At 45.5% G+C, this 18,233-nt stretch overlaps 2 protein-coding genes and 1 pseudogene across 2 annotated transcripts; 1 reads left to right on the top strand and 2 right to left on the bottom strand.

The window, feature by feature from the left end:
• Positions 1-4,031: 4,031 nt before the first annotated feature.
• Positions 4,032-7,518, top strand: LOC135586693 (calcium-transporting ATPase 7, plasma membrane-type-like). Its single transcript, XM_065118717.1, has one exon. It carries the CDS (start codon positions 4,367-4,369, stop codon positions 7,439-7,441), a length of 3,075 nt encoding a protein of 1,024 aa, XP_064974789.1. The 5' UTR covers positions 4,032-4,366; the 3' UTR covers positions 7,442-7,518.
• A 1,290-nt stretch (positions 7,519-8,808) lies between these two features.
• Positions 8,809-10,552, bottom strand: LOC103992835 (acireductone dioxygenase 2). Its single transcript, XM_009412707.3, has 7 exons — positions 10,410-10,552; positions 10,149-10,260; positions 9,950-10,044; positions 9,732-9,846; positions 9,523-9,647; positions 9,095-9,162; positions 8,809-9,023 (listed from the first exon to the last, which is right to left on the bottom strand). The coding sequence occupies exons 1-7, from the start codon at positions 10,425-10,427 to the stop codon at positions 8,960-8,962; spliced, it is 597 nt and encodes a 198-aa protein (XP_009410982.2). The 5' UTR covers positions 10,428-10,552; the 3' UTR covers positions 8,809-8,959.
• Positions 10,553-11,594: 1,042 nt separating this feature from the next.
• LOC135616281 (anthocyanin 3'-O-beta-glucosyltransferase-like) lies at positions 11,595-12,773 on the bottom strand (annotated as a pseudogene).
• Between the last annotated feature and the right edge of the window lie 5,460 nt (positions 12,774-18,233).

Below are 18,233 nucleotides of genomic sequence, written 5' to 3' on the forward strand. Positions count from 1 at the left end.
TCCCAACCGGTGTCGTCTGACGTCGCTCAGATATTTCCCAAGACGCCAGTGCGTCAGAGAGGTCGTCCCATCCTATGAGGGTCAGCGGTCACACCGAATCGAGATGCAACCGATCCTCGCAGGATAGTATACAAATCCCTGGCCGACACCCGACCAAGGGGGAAAGAAATCAATACAAAAACACACCATTGACTTGCTCGTCAGAGGGGCCAAAGTCGAGAATCACCCGACGAAGGCTATTTTTGCAGGAAGATGACCGTCCACGACCAGCGAGTGTCTTAACCCGGGAATCGCCATCCAGTGTACGAGGACGCGCTGACAACCACCCCGGAGACGGAGAGACGTGACCCGTCATAGACGGCGCCCGGATCGGCGAACCGAGGAACGCTAATCAACACCCCCCTCGCGAGGACCCGGTTGACCCCTCCAGCTCAGCTCTTGCCCGAGCCGCTCCGGAACGATCACCCCGAGCAGTGAGCATCTCGACCCAGAAGACACCTTCCCCCACACAAAGGGGGAGTAGTGAGTCGGCCCGAATCCTGATCAACGCCAACCAGTACTCCTTCCTGAGGGCACGACCACCTCATCATCCTACTCACTCCGCAAGAAGCTCCTGACATTGGCCCGTGGACCTAATAGTGCTAATTCATCAGTCGTGGTACTTTTGTTCACTAACACTCATGTAATTAATTCTTTAGGAAAGATATTTCTCAAACGTGTGAAATCATACTTGCGGCATTGCAGTTGTTGATCTCTAGAGCATTTCTCGGAAAGCGATGGCACCTCTTTCTCTTCGTCCTGTTGTTCTTCATGACATCCGACTTCCTGCACCTCACTTCCATGCAATATAGATACCCTATATATGGAAGTTCACAGGCTTGTTGCATTTATCTCTTAGAAAACATATGTAAAAAAGCTTGCGTTGAATGATTCGATAAAGCTAATGTGGGTTCAGAATGCTGAGAGATGGCTGCTATATAATTAATTATCTGGCAAATAGCTCCACAAAAGGTAATTGTGTTTCTTTGATCTGAGTCACACCAGGCAACAAGGAAACCCACATGGTAGATTGTATTGACTCTTCCCATGCTCTTGGGGTTTATAAGCAAGCTTACGCTTTTATATCCCACGTCGCGGTTCTTCTGATATCATCATGCACAACTAGCGTTGAGAGCTCAAAACCTTCCACGCATGCCATGACAGACGAGCGAACTGTGTTGCAGGAAACAACAGCCTAAAAGCAATGAACGTAATTGACGTTGCTCGGTGACCGAGTAGACTTTCCAAGTTATATCTTCTGCCAACCTCCTCCACCTTCTCTAACCAAAGTAGTAGACTAACTATAATGAAGGGGAGGAGAACTCAACCTTAGTGGGGTGAGTTTGTCTCGTATGGGAAGCGAACATGGCGCAATCGACGATCGTGAAGTTTCTTCTTCCCTAGAAAAGTAGAGATAAGTTAATATTGTTGGTGTAAACAACTTTAAGCCGTGGCCTCGGGGACGACACGGCTTGGTTCGGGTTCGGATGGTGGGGGATTTTCTCGGGATGACCCTTGAGCCCGCTGAGGTGGCCGACTGTGATGGTCTGATTGGGACGGGGTCGCTGTTTCCTCCGGGAGGGAACTCCTCGCCTAGGCGTTTAGTGGGAGGCCTTCGTCTTCGCACATGCACACAGATCAGGTCGGGAGAGCTCGGCCCGACCCCTCCGACGATCAAGTTAGCGAATAGTCATAGGAGGTTTTTCTCTCCCCTTTTCCTCGGAGCGCGAGGGTTACCGTTGCCTGATGCGCCCGCTCATATAGAGCAGGATCGTACTTCTGATAGCGTCTGACATCGATGTTGGCGCGGCGTGAGGGATCGAGCCTGAGCAGGATGTTAATGTGCCTCGGTCGGTGTTTCGGTCCGTGTTGACCAGGTGCTGTCAGATCAACAGAGGCGCGAGGCATCATCTGGGGCAGCTGACATCACCCGAGTCTTATTGTCATTATTACCCTCATCAAATATTATTATTATTGAAATTTATAAATATTTGTTTATTTTTATTTATTGTTGGGTCTGTATGTCTATGATTATATTATAATTACATGAGAAGACACAACGAAAATGTGAAGATGACAATGAGACCCACAAAATCAACGATCGTGATATACGAAGATGTGTCGAAATACCGACAGAACTGATATTCAAAATTCTTTCTCATCTTATCGGAAAGGATCTCCTTGTGGTCCAACAATTGCAATTTTGTTTTGTATGATTAAAATTGAGAAATCAATTTTCAAGCAAACTTCACTTCACAATAAAAGTCTGAAGGTAGATGTTTGACTTCTTCTTGAAAGTGATATTAAAGTGCTCATGTATTTGATGTTTTTTTTGTTGTTGATGTTTCTTACCTCTATCTTTTCATGATAGTTTCAACTCTTACTACATGATACTAAAGTTTTTCATCGGTATGAGAGAAATCATTAAACTCATGCTCCACATGAGTCAACAACTCGAGAGAAAAATTCATCATCGAAGTTTAGTTATGTTGAAGCAAGAGTTAATTTTGACACAACATGGTCCCTCCTAATTGAGAGAGAGAGAGAGCTTCCTTGGAAAACGTGTAACTATTTGAGTTGACGCAATAGTTAATTTTGAGATAATTACATAAAATTATTAGCTATTATTTGATCGTGAAGACGTGCACTGAGTCATTCGACGTTGTAGTTACGATGTAAAGGCTTACATCGACATCAAAAAGTTCTTACCATCATTCGAGATCGAATGTTCTCTTTTACTAGCATCAAGTCAACATCACTATTGGATACTCATTTGATTTGATATAAGATAAGATTTTTTTAATTATATGAGAAAATCTCACTTATAAAAGATAAGATTTCTTAATTATACGAGGAAATCTCTCCGTTCTGTTCAGAAAAATAAGGGAAATCTTCTTCCTAATCTGTATAAATAGGAGAGGGAACATGTTAATATATTCAAGTTACTTCAGAAAAACGAAGTTTCGCTCTTGCCTTTGGCCAACGACCAACCTCGTTATATAAATAGGAGAGGGAACATGTTAATGTATTCAAGCTACTTCACTTCTTCAATAATTGTTCTTATCTTCTATTATTTCTATCATGACCAACGTATCTTATCTTCTATTATTTTTATCATGACCAACGTGTAGGATTAACAAGATGTAAGGTGGCAAAAATATTATAACTCTTAAAAAATATATGAGAAATAACATAAAAGTTCAGATTTCAAACTCATAAATAAGGATAAGTTAGTCTATATTATATTTTAAAATATTATTATTATTTATATATGATTATAATACTTTAATATAGGGTTATAATAATTTTTGAATGTACAAAAAAAACATTATAACCCTATCGAAAGACATCATAACTCAGATCGATTTCATGATTTTTTTTTACTTTATTAGGGATATTTTAGAGATATAAAAATTAAGATATTAGTGAAAAAGATATAAAAATTCGCTCATCTTTTTCTTTATGAACCCTTTATTATTTCTGTTAAGAATAAAATAAAAAAATATTATCTTTGATATGATGCTCCCTATTTATATACGTTAGAAGGAATAATTTTTCTTGACGAATCTATGATATTTCGTCGTGTAGTTAGAAAAAATCTTAGTTGACATCCAACTCACGCAACCTTTCAGAGAACCTTTGTGGAACGCACCTGTCACCGCCTCAGTCTCCCTCGCTGTCGCGGCTGATGCCGGTGAGTTACTTGCTGCGGAAGCTGTTCGGGGACGAAGGAACCAGAGAAAGAGGCTGATGATGTTCAAACGCGAAAAGATCCGCGTCCGTAAAGTGACCACCGAGTTGACCATAATATAGAATGATAAGAGACGATTCATTTAGTACACGATGACACACGTGGAGCCAATAGAATAATGGAATAAAGGTGTGCTTTCCCTGCAGAAGACAACGAAGCGTCGTCGGTTCATATGATCCAAAGCCCTTTAAATGCCCAAGTAAATGCTTGCAAATGGAAATAGAGGAGGAGGCTTCTCCGCAAGTTCCTGTCGTTTGCTTAGCTGGGATAGCTTCGCCAAAAGGATCGGAACAACACTGTCATCCACACTGAGGCCGACCCACATCTCGGTCAAATTGGATCGCAGGCGCCGGTATAGTGGGCCGCGTTACTGTACGGGCGCGGCTTCACGCCTCATCCACCTTCCCTCCTATCCGCGGCCGGCAACCGTCCCTGAACCTTCCGTCCCCCTTCCTCTCAGCTTCTCTAATCCTTGGCCATATAAGCACCGTGGAGTCGGAGGGAGCATGTTCATCTCAGCTTTCTCGTCCCGTTGGATTTGGTAGCATTCGTTGCTTTGAGCCTCTGTTTTAGCCAATGGATTGCACTACGCTTCTCATCGCTTCCGGTCGCCGCGTGCCCCACAGGCGATGGCGCGTTGCCTTCGCCATGATCTGCTCCTGCCGCGCCATATACTCCCTCGCGAAGAAGCAGTTCGCTAGCGTGCTCCGCAGCCCCTCCTTCGTCGTCCTCGAGGTCAGCGCCGATGATGACGCCGATCACCGATCGAAACCGTCCTTCTCCCACGTCGAGACCGACAGCCTCAAGTCTCTCGTCAAGGAGCGGAGGCTCGAGGACCTGCGCCGCCTCGGCGGGGCCGCCGGTCTCGTCGGTACGCTGGACTCTGATAAAGAGGCTGGCATAATCGGCAGCGGCAATGACCTCCGAGCCCGGAGGGAGGCCTTCGGCTCCAACAGTTACCCCAGGCCGAAACCCAAGGGATTCTTCCGGTTCCTCTACGAGGCGCTCAACGACTTCTTCCTTCTCATCCTAATGGGCTGCGCCATCGTCTCTCTCGCCTTCGGCATTAAGGAGCACGGAATCAAAGAAGGGTGGTACGATGGCGCCAGTATTTTCCTGGCCATCATCTTGGTCTCCGTCGTCTCCGCCGTCAGCAACTTCCGCCAGACGAAGAGGTTCGACAGATTGTCCGCCGAATGCAACGACATCAACGTCAGCGTCGTCCGCGACGGGCACCGGCAGGACGTCTCCATCTCCGACGTCGTCGTCGGGGACGTCGTCTTCCTGAAGATTGGCGACCAGGTGCCGGCCGACGGAATCTTCCTCCAAGGGCATTCTCTACAGATCGATGAATCGAGCATGACGGGCGAGAGCGATCCCGTCGATATCGACGCCAGTAAGAACCCGTTCCTCACATCCGGTGTCAAGGTCATCGATGGATACGCCTCCATGCTCGTCACCGGGGTCGGCATGGACACGACGTGGGGGGAGATGATGAGCACCATCACCCGAGAGACGTCGGAAGCGACGCCGCTCCAGGAGCGGCTCGACAAGCTGACGTCCAGCATCGGGAAGATCGGCATTGTGGTGGCGGTCCTAGTCTTCGCCGTGCTTATGATCCGTCATTTCACTGGGAGCACCAAGGACGAGAACGGGCAGCCCAAGTTCGACAAAGACAAGGCGACCGCCTCCAATGTCATCAGCGCCATCGTGAGTATTTTCCAGGATGCAGTCACGATCATCGTGGTAGCGATCCCGGAAGGGCTGCCGTTGGCGGTGACGCTGACGCTGGCCTTCTCGATGAAGAGGATGATGAAGGACAACGCCATGGTTCGGATGCTTTCAGCCTGCGAGACGATGGGCTCGGTGACCACCATTTGCACCGACAAAACAGGAACGCTGACGCTGAATCAAATGAAGGTCACCAAATTTTGGATTGGCAACGAAGAAGGCGGTCCAATGGGCAGCGGCGGCAGCACCCCCTTCGTCGCTCCAAGAGTTCTTTCGTTGCTTCGTCAAGCAGTCGGGCTGAACACTACTGGCAGCGTCTATCGAGCTAACGCAACGGCAGAGCCAGAAATCTCAGGTAGTCCGACCGAGAAGGCTCTTCTTTCATGGGCAGTCTTGGATCTTGGCATGGACATGGGGGAAATGAGGAGGAAGTGCAGCGTCATTCATGTCGAGGCCTTCAATTCCGAAAAGAAGCGAAGCGGAGTTCTGGTGCAAGAGGAAGGGAGCAGAGCAACGATAACACACTGGAAGGGAGCTGCCGAGATGATCTTGATTCGATGCTCGCACTACTTCGACAGGAACGGGAGCGTCCGAGATATAGACGCTGAGTCGAGGATGAAGTTTGAGGAGGTTATCAGAGGCATGGCTTCCTCTAGTCTTCGGTGCATCGCCTTTGCCTACAAAGACACAGAAGCAGAGGATCATCTCCATGTTGATCAAGAAGAGACTCCGAGGTTAGATGACGACGGGCTCACCTTGCTGGGTTTGGTCGGCCTGAAAGACCCGTGTCGTCCCGAGGTGGAATCAGCGATCGGTGCTTGCAGGCGCGCCGGAGTTGCCGTCAAAATGATCACAGGGGACAACGTGTTCACAGCCAGAGCCATCGCCGTCGAGTGCGGGATAATCGGAGCCGATGACTCTGGTGGATCGGTTGTCGAAGGGCAGGAGTTCAGAAATTATTCGGCAGAGGAGCGAATGGAGAAAGTCGATCAGATCCGAGTCATGGCGAGGTCGTCTCCTTTCGATAAGCTGCTCATGGTGCAGTGCTTGAAGGAAAAGGGCCATGTCGTCGCAGTCACCGGAGACGGGACCAACGACGCACCGGCACTGAAGGAAGCCGACGTGGGGCTGTCGATGGGCATCCAAGGCACCGAAGTCGCGAAGGAGAGCTCAGACATCGTCATCCTGGACGACAACTTCAGCACGGTGGTCACCGTCATGAGATGGGGAAGGTGCGTCTACAACAACATCCAAAAGTTCTTACAGTTTCAGCTCACGGTAAACATTGCCGCACTGGTCGTCAACTTCGTGTCCGCCATCAGCACCGGCGAAGTTCCATTGACGACCGTGCAACTCCTGTGGGTGAATCTGATCATGGACACCATGGGTGCTCTGGCTTTGGCCACCGACAAACCCACCAAGGAGTTGATGACGAAGCAGCCGGTAGGCCGGACGGAGCCGCTCATCACCAACATCATGTGGAGGAACCTGGCAGCACAGGCCACGTTCCAGATTGCAGTGCTGCTGGTGTTTCACTTCAGAGGGGAGTCCATATTTGGGGTGAGCGAAGAGGTGAACAACACGTTGATCTTCAACACCTTCGTCCTCTGCCAAGTCTTCAATGAATTCAACTCGAGGAAGCTGGAAAAGAAGAACGTGTTCGAGGGGATGCATCAGAACAAGCTCTTCCTGGGGATAGTGGCGGTCACCATAGTCTTGCAAGTCATGATGGTGGAGTTCTTGAGGAAATTTGCAGACACGGTGAGGTTGGATTGGGGACAGTGGGGGATCTGCCTTGGCATTGCGGCTTTCTCATGGCCGATTGGTTGGCTCGTCAAGTGCATCCCGGTTTCTGACACCCCATTTCTGGAGCTGGTCATCCATCACATTAGAGCGAGTAGGATACCTTCATGTCTATAGATTCATGCATGTCTTCTTTTGTTATTTTATTTGTTTTATTTTTCCTACATAATTGTTATATTTGATTCATTTGATTACATTTCACATATTTATTCTTTTTTTTTCCAAGTCAAGAAACTTATCATGAAATTAAAAGATCACCTTATAAATTTCATCCAATTCCTTTTGACTGTCAACAATTGACCCAAACATTCATTGTAAATTAAGTCACTTCCTTACCCCAAATCTGATTTTGACTTATTCCTTACCCCAAATTGGACCTTTAAAGAGAAAGGTACAGCCAGCATAAGCACAACAAAAACATACTAAATTAATATTTCTTGTATCTATATTATAATGCTAATCAATTTATATATTTATAAATAGGCTTTCTACAAATGGCTGGTTTCATATTTTATTTGCTAAGAGACTTCTTGTGCTCACGTTACAAGTACCAATACTATAAATTAAATTACTAATCTGTACCACAAACATGACAAAAAATAGGTCCAATTGGATATTAATTCATAGGATAGTACACAAACACATCAAAATATAATTTGTAAGATCAATTCAATTTGTGGGATATAGAGGCAAAGAATGTAACCATTGGGACAAGTGAATGTGTCTTGTCTCTTTCCATGTTCATAGTACGTTGATTTCTATATAATATGGTTTAATTTAATATACAATTTTATTAGTCAAACTACTACAATATTATCTGTTTTCATCAGTTAATTAGACATTGATTCCTTCAATTGAATCATAGTATCTTTAGTGTCTCTCGAAATCTATCCAATATCAAAATTAATTCTTTTTTAATATCACTAAAAAAAATTATGACTTTGCATGACTCGGGTGGGTTAATTGGCCTGTGAACTTTGATCTAAATCATTGACTAAAATACTTAAGTTGAAATTGATAATAATATACTCATCAAACCCTAATCTTGCCTACTTTCGATGTAAGACTAATCAGGGTGTTCCAATCACCTCCAAAGGCTTAATATCCTCGTCAAGACCTAACATAACTCAGATCAGACCCTAGCATAGTGCATATGAGGCGTAGCTACTCCACGTCGTGACAAATCCTCTGACTCCGTCTATAGGTAATTCTTTCCTACTCGAGCCCTCTCACCATGCTCAAATGCTAGGTCGACTCTAATTCCAAATGTCATGACCTAGATCTGATGGGCTAACCGACCTATCAACTTCGTTTGGTCTAAACCACTGATCAAAATGTTTAAGCTGAATTTTATAGTAGTATACTCATTAGACCCTTATAAGTTAATCTTAATCTTACCTACCTAGATATGAGACTAATCAAAAATATTATATGATATTCATAAATATTTATTATTATTCGACGGCTATATTACAATGCTCATATGACATCAATACTTCTTGATATGTATTGACAAGAGAAACAAACAAATATAGATGAGCAGAGCTGACATCAACTTCAAGAAAATTCAAGAAAATGCTTCTTATTCATCATCTACTGCTCGTTATGTGGGTGATAAGTTTAGCTGCATCGCCATTACCGAGCTTCGACGCCAAGCTCATCAGTTTCCTTCCTCAAAAACGTTTCAAAGGTTTCCTTCCTACAAGTATTCAGAAAATATAAGTAAATAAATATTAAAATAAATACAAAAAAATAATTTATTGATGATACCTCGAAGAAAGGTCATCACCGGGTCGATCTGATGATGAATTTACTGGCTTGGTTAAGAATAGATTTGCCTGCAAAGAATATTTTACATCAGAAGTAGCACAGGTGACTCTGACATCAACCTTTGGTCTCTGATCCGTCAGAAATTATATATCTATGCTCTGTTCGAAAGCGAAAGGAATCTATCTACAAAATCAAGACAACATTATCACTGTTCTATTCCAAGTAGTCTTCATTTTTAGGGTACAAACCAAACATCAGGAAAGGAAGATTCTTTTATATGGTAGCAGAGTGCAGGACAAGCTTATGAACAGATCAGGAGGAGGACGCTGTGCTTCTTTGGTTGTTGATCTCGTATCATCCGAAAACAAAATATCTACAAGTACGTAAAATCCAAGGAGAGCGAGCGACAGATGTTGTATATTATTTACCTTGATGTAGTTGCTTGTGTCCAGCGTAAAACGATGGTAGATTCCAGCAGGTATGACGATCATTCCTCCTTTCTTCAGTGCTATCCGAATCCAGCAGTCATTTTTGTCCCTCACATCATAATACCCTACACGAAAAGAAACCACAAGGTAATAACCATGCGCCAAACTGACGGGAAAGGTAGGACATGAAAGAGGTTGAGTTTGTGTACCACTCCCTTCGAGGCAGTAAGAGGTTTCTTCGTTGGTGTGCCGGTGCTCTTGAAAGTAGGTCTTCAACTTGGCCTCGTAATCTGGCAACCTCTCCGGATGCATATCAACGGTGTACTGTAGAGAAGCAACGAGTGAATCACCAGTCTATGCTATCCGCGAAGTGATTCTTCTTGATGAAAGAAGAAAGAGAAAGGGAGAGGGGAAGCTCATCAATTACCACGAAAGAACAGCCTCTGGCTTCCCGGATTTTTTTCAGATCCTCGTCGTTCTCGTGATTCTCGGCATTGAGACGCCAAGTGACGATTCCCAGATCTGTGGAGGGAAGAGTAAGCTGATCGACCTCCTCTAGCAGCAAGTTGGCTGCCTAAGTGTGAATCTGAGATGAAAGTTCATGAAGGTAAAGCGATGATGAGAACCTGCAAGTTTGTCCAAGGACACAAATTTCTTGGGTTCGCAGTGATGGGGAAGCCTCTGGTCTTCCTCACCATCGTCCATAAACCACGCTTGCAGCACCTCCTCCTTGCCATCCTGAAATGAACCCCCACGAATTTGATTCCTTTAATTAGATCAAGCATCACCACAGTGGGGTTTTCATTCTTCCCATCACTTCAAATTACACATGCTTCATTTGCTATGACGATGGTGAAGGGGAAAAAGGACCTAAGAAAATAGATTACCTGAAACAAAGTCTCCATTCCTCTCTCTCCCTCCCTCTGTCTTACCTGAAGACGTACCTTCGTTGGCTATGACTTTTATAGAGCAAGTAAGTGTATGTAAAACCAATCGGCAAAGAAGAGATGGCAAGGAAGGTTGAGTCGCGATCCTCTCAAGTTCATACCCACTGACGGAGGATCACGATGTTTTTGAGATTCGCGCCAGCAGTGATTAGCCAGCGTGTATGGCGATCAAGAATACAAGTGTCACCATATGTGACGGATCTAAAATGTAGCCTCGGTTGCCGCACGCACGTTGACACCCCAACAAAAGCGTTCACATGATCCTCGCGTTCCGGTTTAATTACCTACCAACAACGTGCGGCAAATGGTTGACAACGCGAAGAAAACCAAATCGGCCCGCATTCTCTTGCACTAATTTGATTGGAGTAATTGGTGGGATTTCGGGGCGATAAATGACTTTGTTTTCGTGCTCCGTGTGAACGCGAAGCCGACCCCGGTGTCTTGGGTCCCACCAATAATTGAGAACCGAAATGTACCAGCTGCTTTTTGTGGGGTCCTTTTTTGGATTGTATGGATTACGAGCATGCGATTTATTCAGATTATGACCTTTTGATATGGTCACATCTTTTTGTTCAACATGTACCATTTTTAACATGATTCTGTGAGTCATGGTCAAATCTTTTTTCTTTATTATCTACCCATTTTAGCACCATTCCGTGGATTACAGGCGTTTGGTTCGTCGCCTTTTACTCCAACACAGTGTCTGAGTGGCTCCTCGATTACCCTACTGCCTAGGGTGGGTACGATGCGGACCCCACACATGGCTCAGATAAGTAAATTACTCGTATTTAGAATCGTATACATAGCAGACCGTGTGAACGCGCAGCGGATTTTGGGTTTTTTTGGATGACTCAGTGTGAACGGGAGGTCACAGATGCCGTGTCGGGAACTGATAGTAGTTGACAACGGCGGCATTGAATACTATATAGACAACTAACGGCCAGTCCATGCTTGTCACTTATGACGGTCCGGTGAGATTTCGGTGTCTAAAGGTTGAAATAAGATTTGGTGTGCACAATGTAATGCTGTCCAATTATCTTCCTTTTTTTCTGGAGAAATGTTTTAGATAATAAACACCGATCTTGACATGTGATTAAAATTTTCATCTCAAATGTCCCCAATTCTTGGGCCAAATCCTCGGAGTTGATCCGTGGGATGTTGTGGTATAGGATTGCTGGATTGCTAATGGGCTGATGCGGGCGGTTCACGGTAATGCTTGCGACACCGTTGTTCGGGCAGGTGTCTTGTATCATGGGATCAATGGAACAAACAGGTCAACTGGATCAATGGGATCAGGGCAGGTGTCAGCATGGGCTTCCCCGCCGTGACCGCCTCCAGAACCGAGTTCCACCCGCAGTGGCTCAGGAACGCCCTCACCGCCCTGTGGCCCAGGATGGCCACCTGCGGCGCAAACCCCCTCACCACCAGGCCTCGCCCGGCCACCCTGTCCTCCCATCCCTCCGGCATCCAATTACTCTCTTCCTCGGAGCCGTCCCCGTCTTTTCTAACTGCCCAAAGGAACGGCTGCCTCGACGCCTCCAGCCCCGCTGCCATCTCCCTGAGCTGCGCCGCTGTGAAGTGGCACCAGCTCCCGAAGCAAACGAACAGCACCGACCCTTCCTCCCTCGTGTCCAACCATGCCATGCATCGGTCCCACGAACCAGGCCTGCCGGGCATCCACCCGACGGTAGTCGTCACAGTACTCCGGCTCGAACCCGTAGAAGGTGTTGACCACCACGCCGTGACAGGTCAGCTGCGCCTCCTTCATCCGGTCCCATGTGTCGCTCATGTGGTTGTACTCCAACAAGAACTCGGGCAGCTCGGCGCGCGGGATCTCGATGGGCCGGCCCGGCAGATCCGGGACGGCGACGACCTGACGCTCCTGGATCTCCGAACGGAAACGGAAGAGGTTGTTCATCACGAGCTGGGGAAACACCCCGACGGCATGGAAGGTAACGCGGGGAATGCCGAGGTCGGCGGCGATGGCGGTGGTCCACCAGTAAGGGATGTCGGCGACGATGGCGACGGAGGATCTCGTCGTGAGCCGTCTGGGCGAGGTCGACGGCCTTATACACGCGCCAGGACTCGGAGGCAGGGGCGGTGGCGAGGTTCTCGACGCCGTCAGGGAGGCCGACGGAGGGGAACGGAAAGAGGAGGAGCCCGACGGGGCGGCCGGCGGCAGCGGAGCGGTCGAGGGTGGGGCCATTTGTAACACCCGGAAGGGTTTCTTCCTGCCTCCCTCCTCGCTCCATTCGGCCGCTGCCGCGGAGTAAGTGGAAGAAGTGACCATTTGTAACACTAGTATGCGCCACTCTTACAGGCTTCAAATCCTCCCATGGTTTTTATAGACCTCTCCTTCCCGCCCTTGCGAACCCATCGGATCACGCACCGGTAAATTTGCCTCACATCGAAGGCAAAATTAATGTTCTTGTCGCTGTTCCCTCGTAACAAGAACTCGCACCGGTACCAACCAACCAATGCCAACGTCGGCAGGTTCGTCTGTCACGTTAATCATCCGTTGGTCTCTCGTGATTAACTCATCTCAACCGTCTCTCGTGATTATCTCATCTACTACTACCTTTCGTCACACAATATTTTTTCCCTCATCACATTATAGGCTTCGTGTTGGGAAGGACCCTTCTCTCTCTCTCTCTCTCTCTCTCTCTCTCTCTCTGTGGACGAAAGACTGTTAAACATGTGACCTTCGGCCTTTTCTGAGGTTAGGTGGGGAATTTGCACCGCTCACATTTTATTTGCATAACCTTTGCAGCAGTTAATCACTGTTTCTTTCATTATATATATATATATATAAGAAATAACTCTAAGAAAATTACAGCACTCTATCTATAAGAAAAACAATTAGTTCTGTGCTTGGGGAGACGTGTATCAATCGCCTTCGGGTTTCACATTTCAACAAAAATGGAAAGAAGAAAGCAACCCATCGTTTATGGCGGGAAGGAATACTGAGTGATAATGGATAGTCTTCTGGGATGTCCTCCGTGCCCATAGCAGCGGCTTTTCTCCTTCAGCATCATATGGAGTACGAAAAGGAGATATGGCCCGACGCGGACAGAGGAGAGAAGAAAGCCTTCAGGTGTGGCCAAAATATGATAGGAAAGGCCCCCATGAAATGACTACACCCCGTCTTGTTTGCTTCCGCTTCTCCGCTGTCCGCCATTATTGCCCCCTCTTCTTCTTCTTCTTCTCCTTCAATGTTAGCAACCGGATCAGCTGGTCGACAGGGTTTGTGATTCTGGATTGAGACCTAACGAGCAAGAATGCAACAGCGCTGCGTCTTCTTTCCCAACGTCGCTCTGCTTGCACCGGGAGGAATCCGCTGCATTTTTTGACGTCCCCTGCAGATTCGAAGGTTTGGTAGCTCTAAGGTGTGCTTGAGTTGAGCGCAATACGACTACGTGGGTTGGAGATTGCAATCTGTGCATTTAATGTTCGAGTGATAGGACCAGAGCAGAAGGCACAGTACCAAACTGTGCAAGGTATACTTTGCAACCTACATCAAATACGTAGCTGCATCCGTTTTGGTACGTACGACACGTATCATCTTCCGCTCGCCGCGGTGACTTAGCCATGCGTTGTCATCATCATCGTTAGGAATTGAATGGAACCACACTCGAATGAGATGGACATTTGAAGAACGTACAATGATTGATCGCATACTGTGGGCGGACGAGTCCTCCTGCCTTCTCACATGGAGCAGGCGAACCCTGGGGACGTGGGTCCCACGCCATTCAATTAGCCGTCCTGTCACCGTGGATTCGGGTTTGCCACTTCATTTCCTGTCTGAAACCAAAAGAAGACGACGTCCCCACACGGGGCTCAATAATTCTTCGACCTTTCTTTCTTCTCTCTCCCTCACATGCGCTCCCTCTCATCCTCCGTCTGACTTGTCGAGGCCGTGCGAGACAGAGTATCCACGTGCACACGCCCGCGCGAGTCAAAGCTCTTTACAGCTCCTCCGCCTCTCTCTTCAAGTCGGTTCCGTTCAAGGAGTCTGGCTTCCCCCTCTCGCCGCTGCCACAACGCCACCGTCAAAGGCGACAGCACTCGGGACGCAACGCCACTCGATTCATCCGCACAGCGAAATGAATAAGAGATGGGACACGAACTGGCTTCGGAAATGGGGTAGCGTGCAGCGGGAATCCTATATTGCTCGTTCTCGCCCCGTACATATCAGCTTCACCCAGGCTACTGTTTCGGTAGAACAATACATTTCTTGCGAGTTGCGAGGCATCCACTCATCTGGTTTTCTGCTGGCTGTTGTTGCCTCCACGAGAATGATTGTTTCTCACCTGGCGAGACATGGATTCTCGCTGGCCTCTCCGCCTCCAACAACAAACCTCGTTCGTGGCGATGCATACTGCTTTGGCTTTCGTCTGACACACATCTCTTCCCCTGTTACTTGTCTCAACATAGAAAGATGAGAGTCGAGAAGCTAATGGAGAAACTGGAGAGAAGTAAACGTTGGCATAAATCGATGACTCAGTAGTAACAAAATTATAGTTGTCATGTAAGCATAATATAGGATGCTTTTTGGCCTTCATGGATTCAAAGAGGACAGACATGATAAGGATCTTACTTTATAGGGTTTGGTTTAATCGGAAGAGACAATGCCACACCCGACTTGACCTTTTGCCATCAAAATTTGGTCCCACAACGCGATAGTTTGCGAACAAAATCGTCGCCACTGAATTGATGAAACTCTACTCTGTTCTGACACGCTCATTTCAGCTTTCTTTTTGTCACACTCATCTCAACTTGGAGAGGAAACAAGAACATCATATTACGTTTCATATTTGGCAGCAAACAAGGATATCGTGTTAGATTAAACGAAATCCAAGCAAGTAGGCAACCAACGAGGCAAGGAGTCAGTACAGTAAGCAAGAAATGGTTTATAGAAATCTCTGTTTCTCTCTCTCGCCAATGCTCACTGCAGGACTGCTTCCCAAGCATGAAAAGAACTCCTACCTCTGCCGCCTCACTTGACATCCCCTTCTCTCTTTCTCTCTCTCTGAATCTGTGATCGGTCCGAAGAGCTCGACAATGGGCGTTCTGCGGCACCGGCGCCGCCGTCTCTCCGCTGCCATCGCCTTCTTCGTCCTTGCCGTAGCTCTCGGTGAGAGTACTGAGTACTGACCAAAGCCAACATCCCGTTTCCGCTCTCTGTTTCTAGTTTCTTCAACGATCTCTCTTTTCCTCTCTTTAGCTACGTCTCTGCTGAACTATGATGCCTTCGGCTCAAAAAAAATCCCACCTTGCATGCGTGTTCGTATTCTAGATCTCATCTTTCTTGCTTTCACCAGATAGCCACTTCCTTCCGATCTTCTCGTGGTTCAAGGTTATCCATAATAGATCCTTCAGTGCTCTCAACAACTGACCCCTCTTTTATCTTCTTATTGCCTCCCAAAGGGGAGAAAAGATCAACCAGAAACCGACGCCGTAACCTTCATCACCAATCTTGCTTCTTCGTCACCAGCAGCCATTAGTGCTCTCTGAAAAATGTTCATGAAGTGCTCTATCATCATAAAACCATTTCTATCCTTTTTCTGTAGTCATGTTAGCTCTATTAACCACTTGGTTCCCGTCTGATGTTGATTTATAGGGAGTACATTGGTAGGAATTGCTCAGGAAGTGGGAGACACAGGGCTGAGGCCTTCGGAAAGAGAGAACTGGGTAGCTCGGAGGCGACTAGCCGGCCCTGGGTCGTCGCCGCCTACCTGCTGGGCTCGCTGCGGCCGGTGCTTCCCCTGCCGGCCGGTTCACGTGGCGATCCAGCCGGGCCGAAGCGTTCCGCTCGAGTACTACCCGGAGGCATGGCGATGCAAGTGCGGCAGCAAGCTCTTCATGCCATGAGAACCGAGGAGGAACGAAAACACAGATTGCTGAGGGTAAACGCCACGGGCGATGCGTTCTTGTATCATTTGCACAATTCTTAGATACGCCTGCAATATGAATTGGTTCAGCTTCGTCTTCGTTGTCGTCATCAACTCTTTCTCGTAAATGATAGTCAAAAGTCGAATTCGAGGAAGCAATCGAGGAGATTCTATTCGACTAGACCGCGAAATGTAGCCGTGAAATAGCAATTAAATAGGCCTTGTTATCTTTAGCATATTATAGATGTCTTCTCCGCAACAAACGGCGTCCACAGCTCCTCATCTCCATTGATTTCGTTACTCTATAACATGCACGTATGGACCGAAGAAGAGAATCCAAATCGACCAATCCTGGGGAATTGGGGACACGTGTTTCTCATGAAGTGATCAAATAACATGGTATTGGTGTAGATGCAAAACTTCGTGACTTATAGTAGTATCATAATTTATTATCACTAATTTGAATGTTAAAATTATTTTTTGATTTTTATTTTTATGTTTGCGTTAGTAACATTGACATTGTTAGAGTAAATAGATTATATGTTTTACTTTCATAATTATAAAGATGTTAATATATTTTTTAAAAATATAAAAATTGAGATACTAAAGATAATTATCTTTAATTAACTCTCCGAGGAGTTGTATATTATAGGAAACCAAAAACAGACATAGAGTCTAGTCTAATCAAAAGAAGAAATCATGCTTGAGATAAACGAAGAAATGGATTAATAATTAGTTTAATTGTAAAGGAATGTCGATTCGTGATCTTAATAATTTTGTTGGGACTTAAAAATCCATATCATATTCACGATGCATCAATTTTTTTAGGTTCAACATTTTTAGCTTCGTGACAGTGAATGATTTGGAAGGCAAGAAGTAGCGATTCTAGTAAAAGAAAACTCAATTAAATGCATGATAATTATGAGATTTCTTAGACGGCCTCTAAGATTAAAGAACCATAAAATATCCCGAATCTCAAAGAAATATTTATTTTTATCAAATTTTCATTCAATTCATTTCAAATAAGTCGTATGTTGTTCAAACGAATGAATAGAGTTGAGGTTATAGTTAAAACAACTAGTAGAAAACCGAAATAACTAGTTATAGTAAACATGAAAGAGCTAAATTAGATATGTTATTTTGCTACACATGTTGATAAAACACTTACCTAAGTTTCAATTCTTATAAAATACGATGGCAAGAAAAAATCAATTGACAGAATATATATATGGTCTTTATGATTGTGATGGAGCTATCTAGGCTCAATTTTATACTCTATGATTCTATCCATATGATATTTGGTAGATTCTGATCATACTCTATTTTGTCGATCACATATGTTGGAGATTTACTTATGAGACAAACATAGATGGGTGTCAATAGTTGATCCATAATACTCATATAATGCTTAAGTTATAAAGTATTGTGTTGCTATATGAGCTTGATAAATATTAAATAAAAATATTAAAACAAGAGAGGAGATTTTGAGTGAAGTAGAGGTGGAATCTCTCTTTCATGTTGGAGGAGTTCTCCCGAAAGGAGAATGAGAATAAGATCACATTCTTTATGGAGAATAGATAAAAAGTCAAAATCCCTTGGAAGAAGGAAAGAGATCTCATTTTGGAATTTGGGATAGAAACGAGTTTCTTTATAATTGATGTGCTCAAAATTAAAAGAATATAGATAAATTGTTGGTGATAAATGTAATCTTCTAATATCATGAATCAGACGACAAAATGACATTAACATCTTCTAGTGCCAATGACTAGATTGACATGATCTTAACATCATCTTTGACGATAGAGACATGTGGATTACAGAGATACCAATGCATCATGCTCTATTACCGACTTATCTGAATAATAAGATAACC

This window comes from Musa acuminata, chromosome BXJ2-7 (genome assembly GCF_036884655.1).
Source record: "Musa acuminata AAA Group cultivar baxijiao chromosome BXJ2-7, Cavendish_Baxijiao_AAA, whole genome shotgun sequence".
Classification (NCBI taxonomy): Eukaryota; Viridiplantae; Streptophyta; class Magnoliopsida; order Zingiberales; family Musaceae; genus Musa; species Musa acuminata.

Coding starts and splice junctions, on each gene's coding strand:
- LOC135586693 (XM_065118717.1), top strand. CDS start 4,367: ATGGATTGCACTACGCTTCTCATCGCTTCCGGTCGCCGCGTGCCCCAC.
- LOC103992835 (XM_009412707.3), bottom strand. Junction 9,648..9,731: donor TTACTGCCTCGAAGGGAGTG/GTACACAAACTC, acceptor CTTTTCGTGTAG/GGTATTATGATGTGAGGGAC. Junction 9,163..9,522: donor ACACAAGCAACTACATCAAG/GTAAATAATATA, acceptor TATTCTTTGCAG/GCAAATCTATTCTTAACCAA.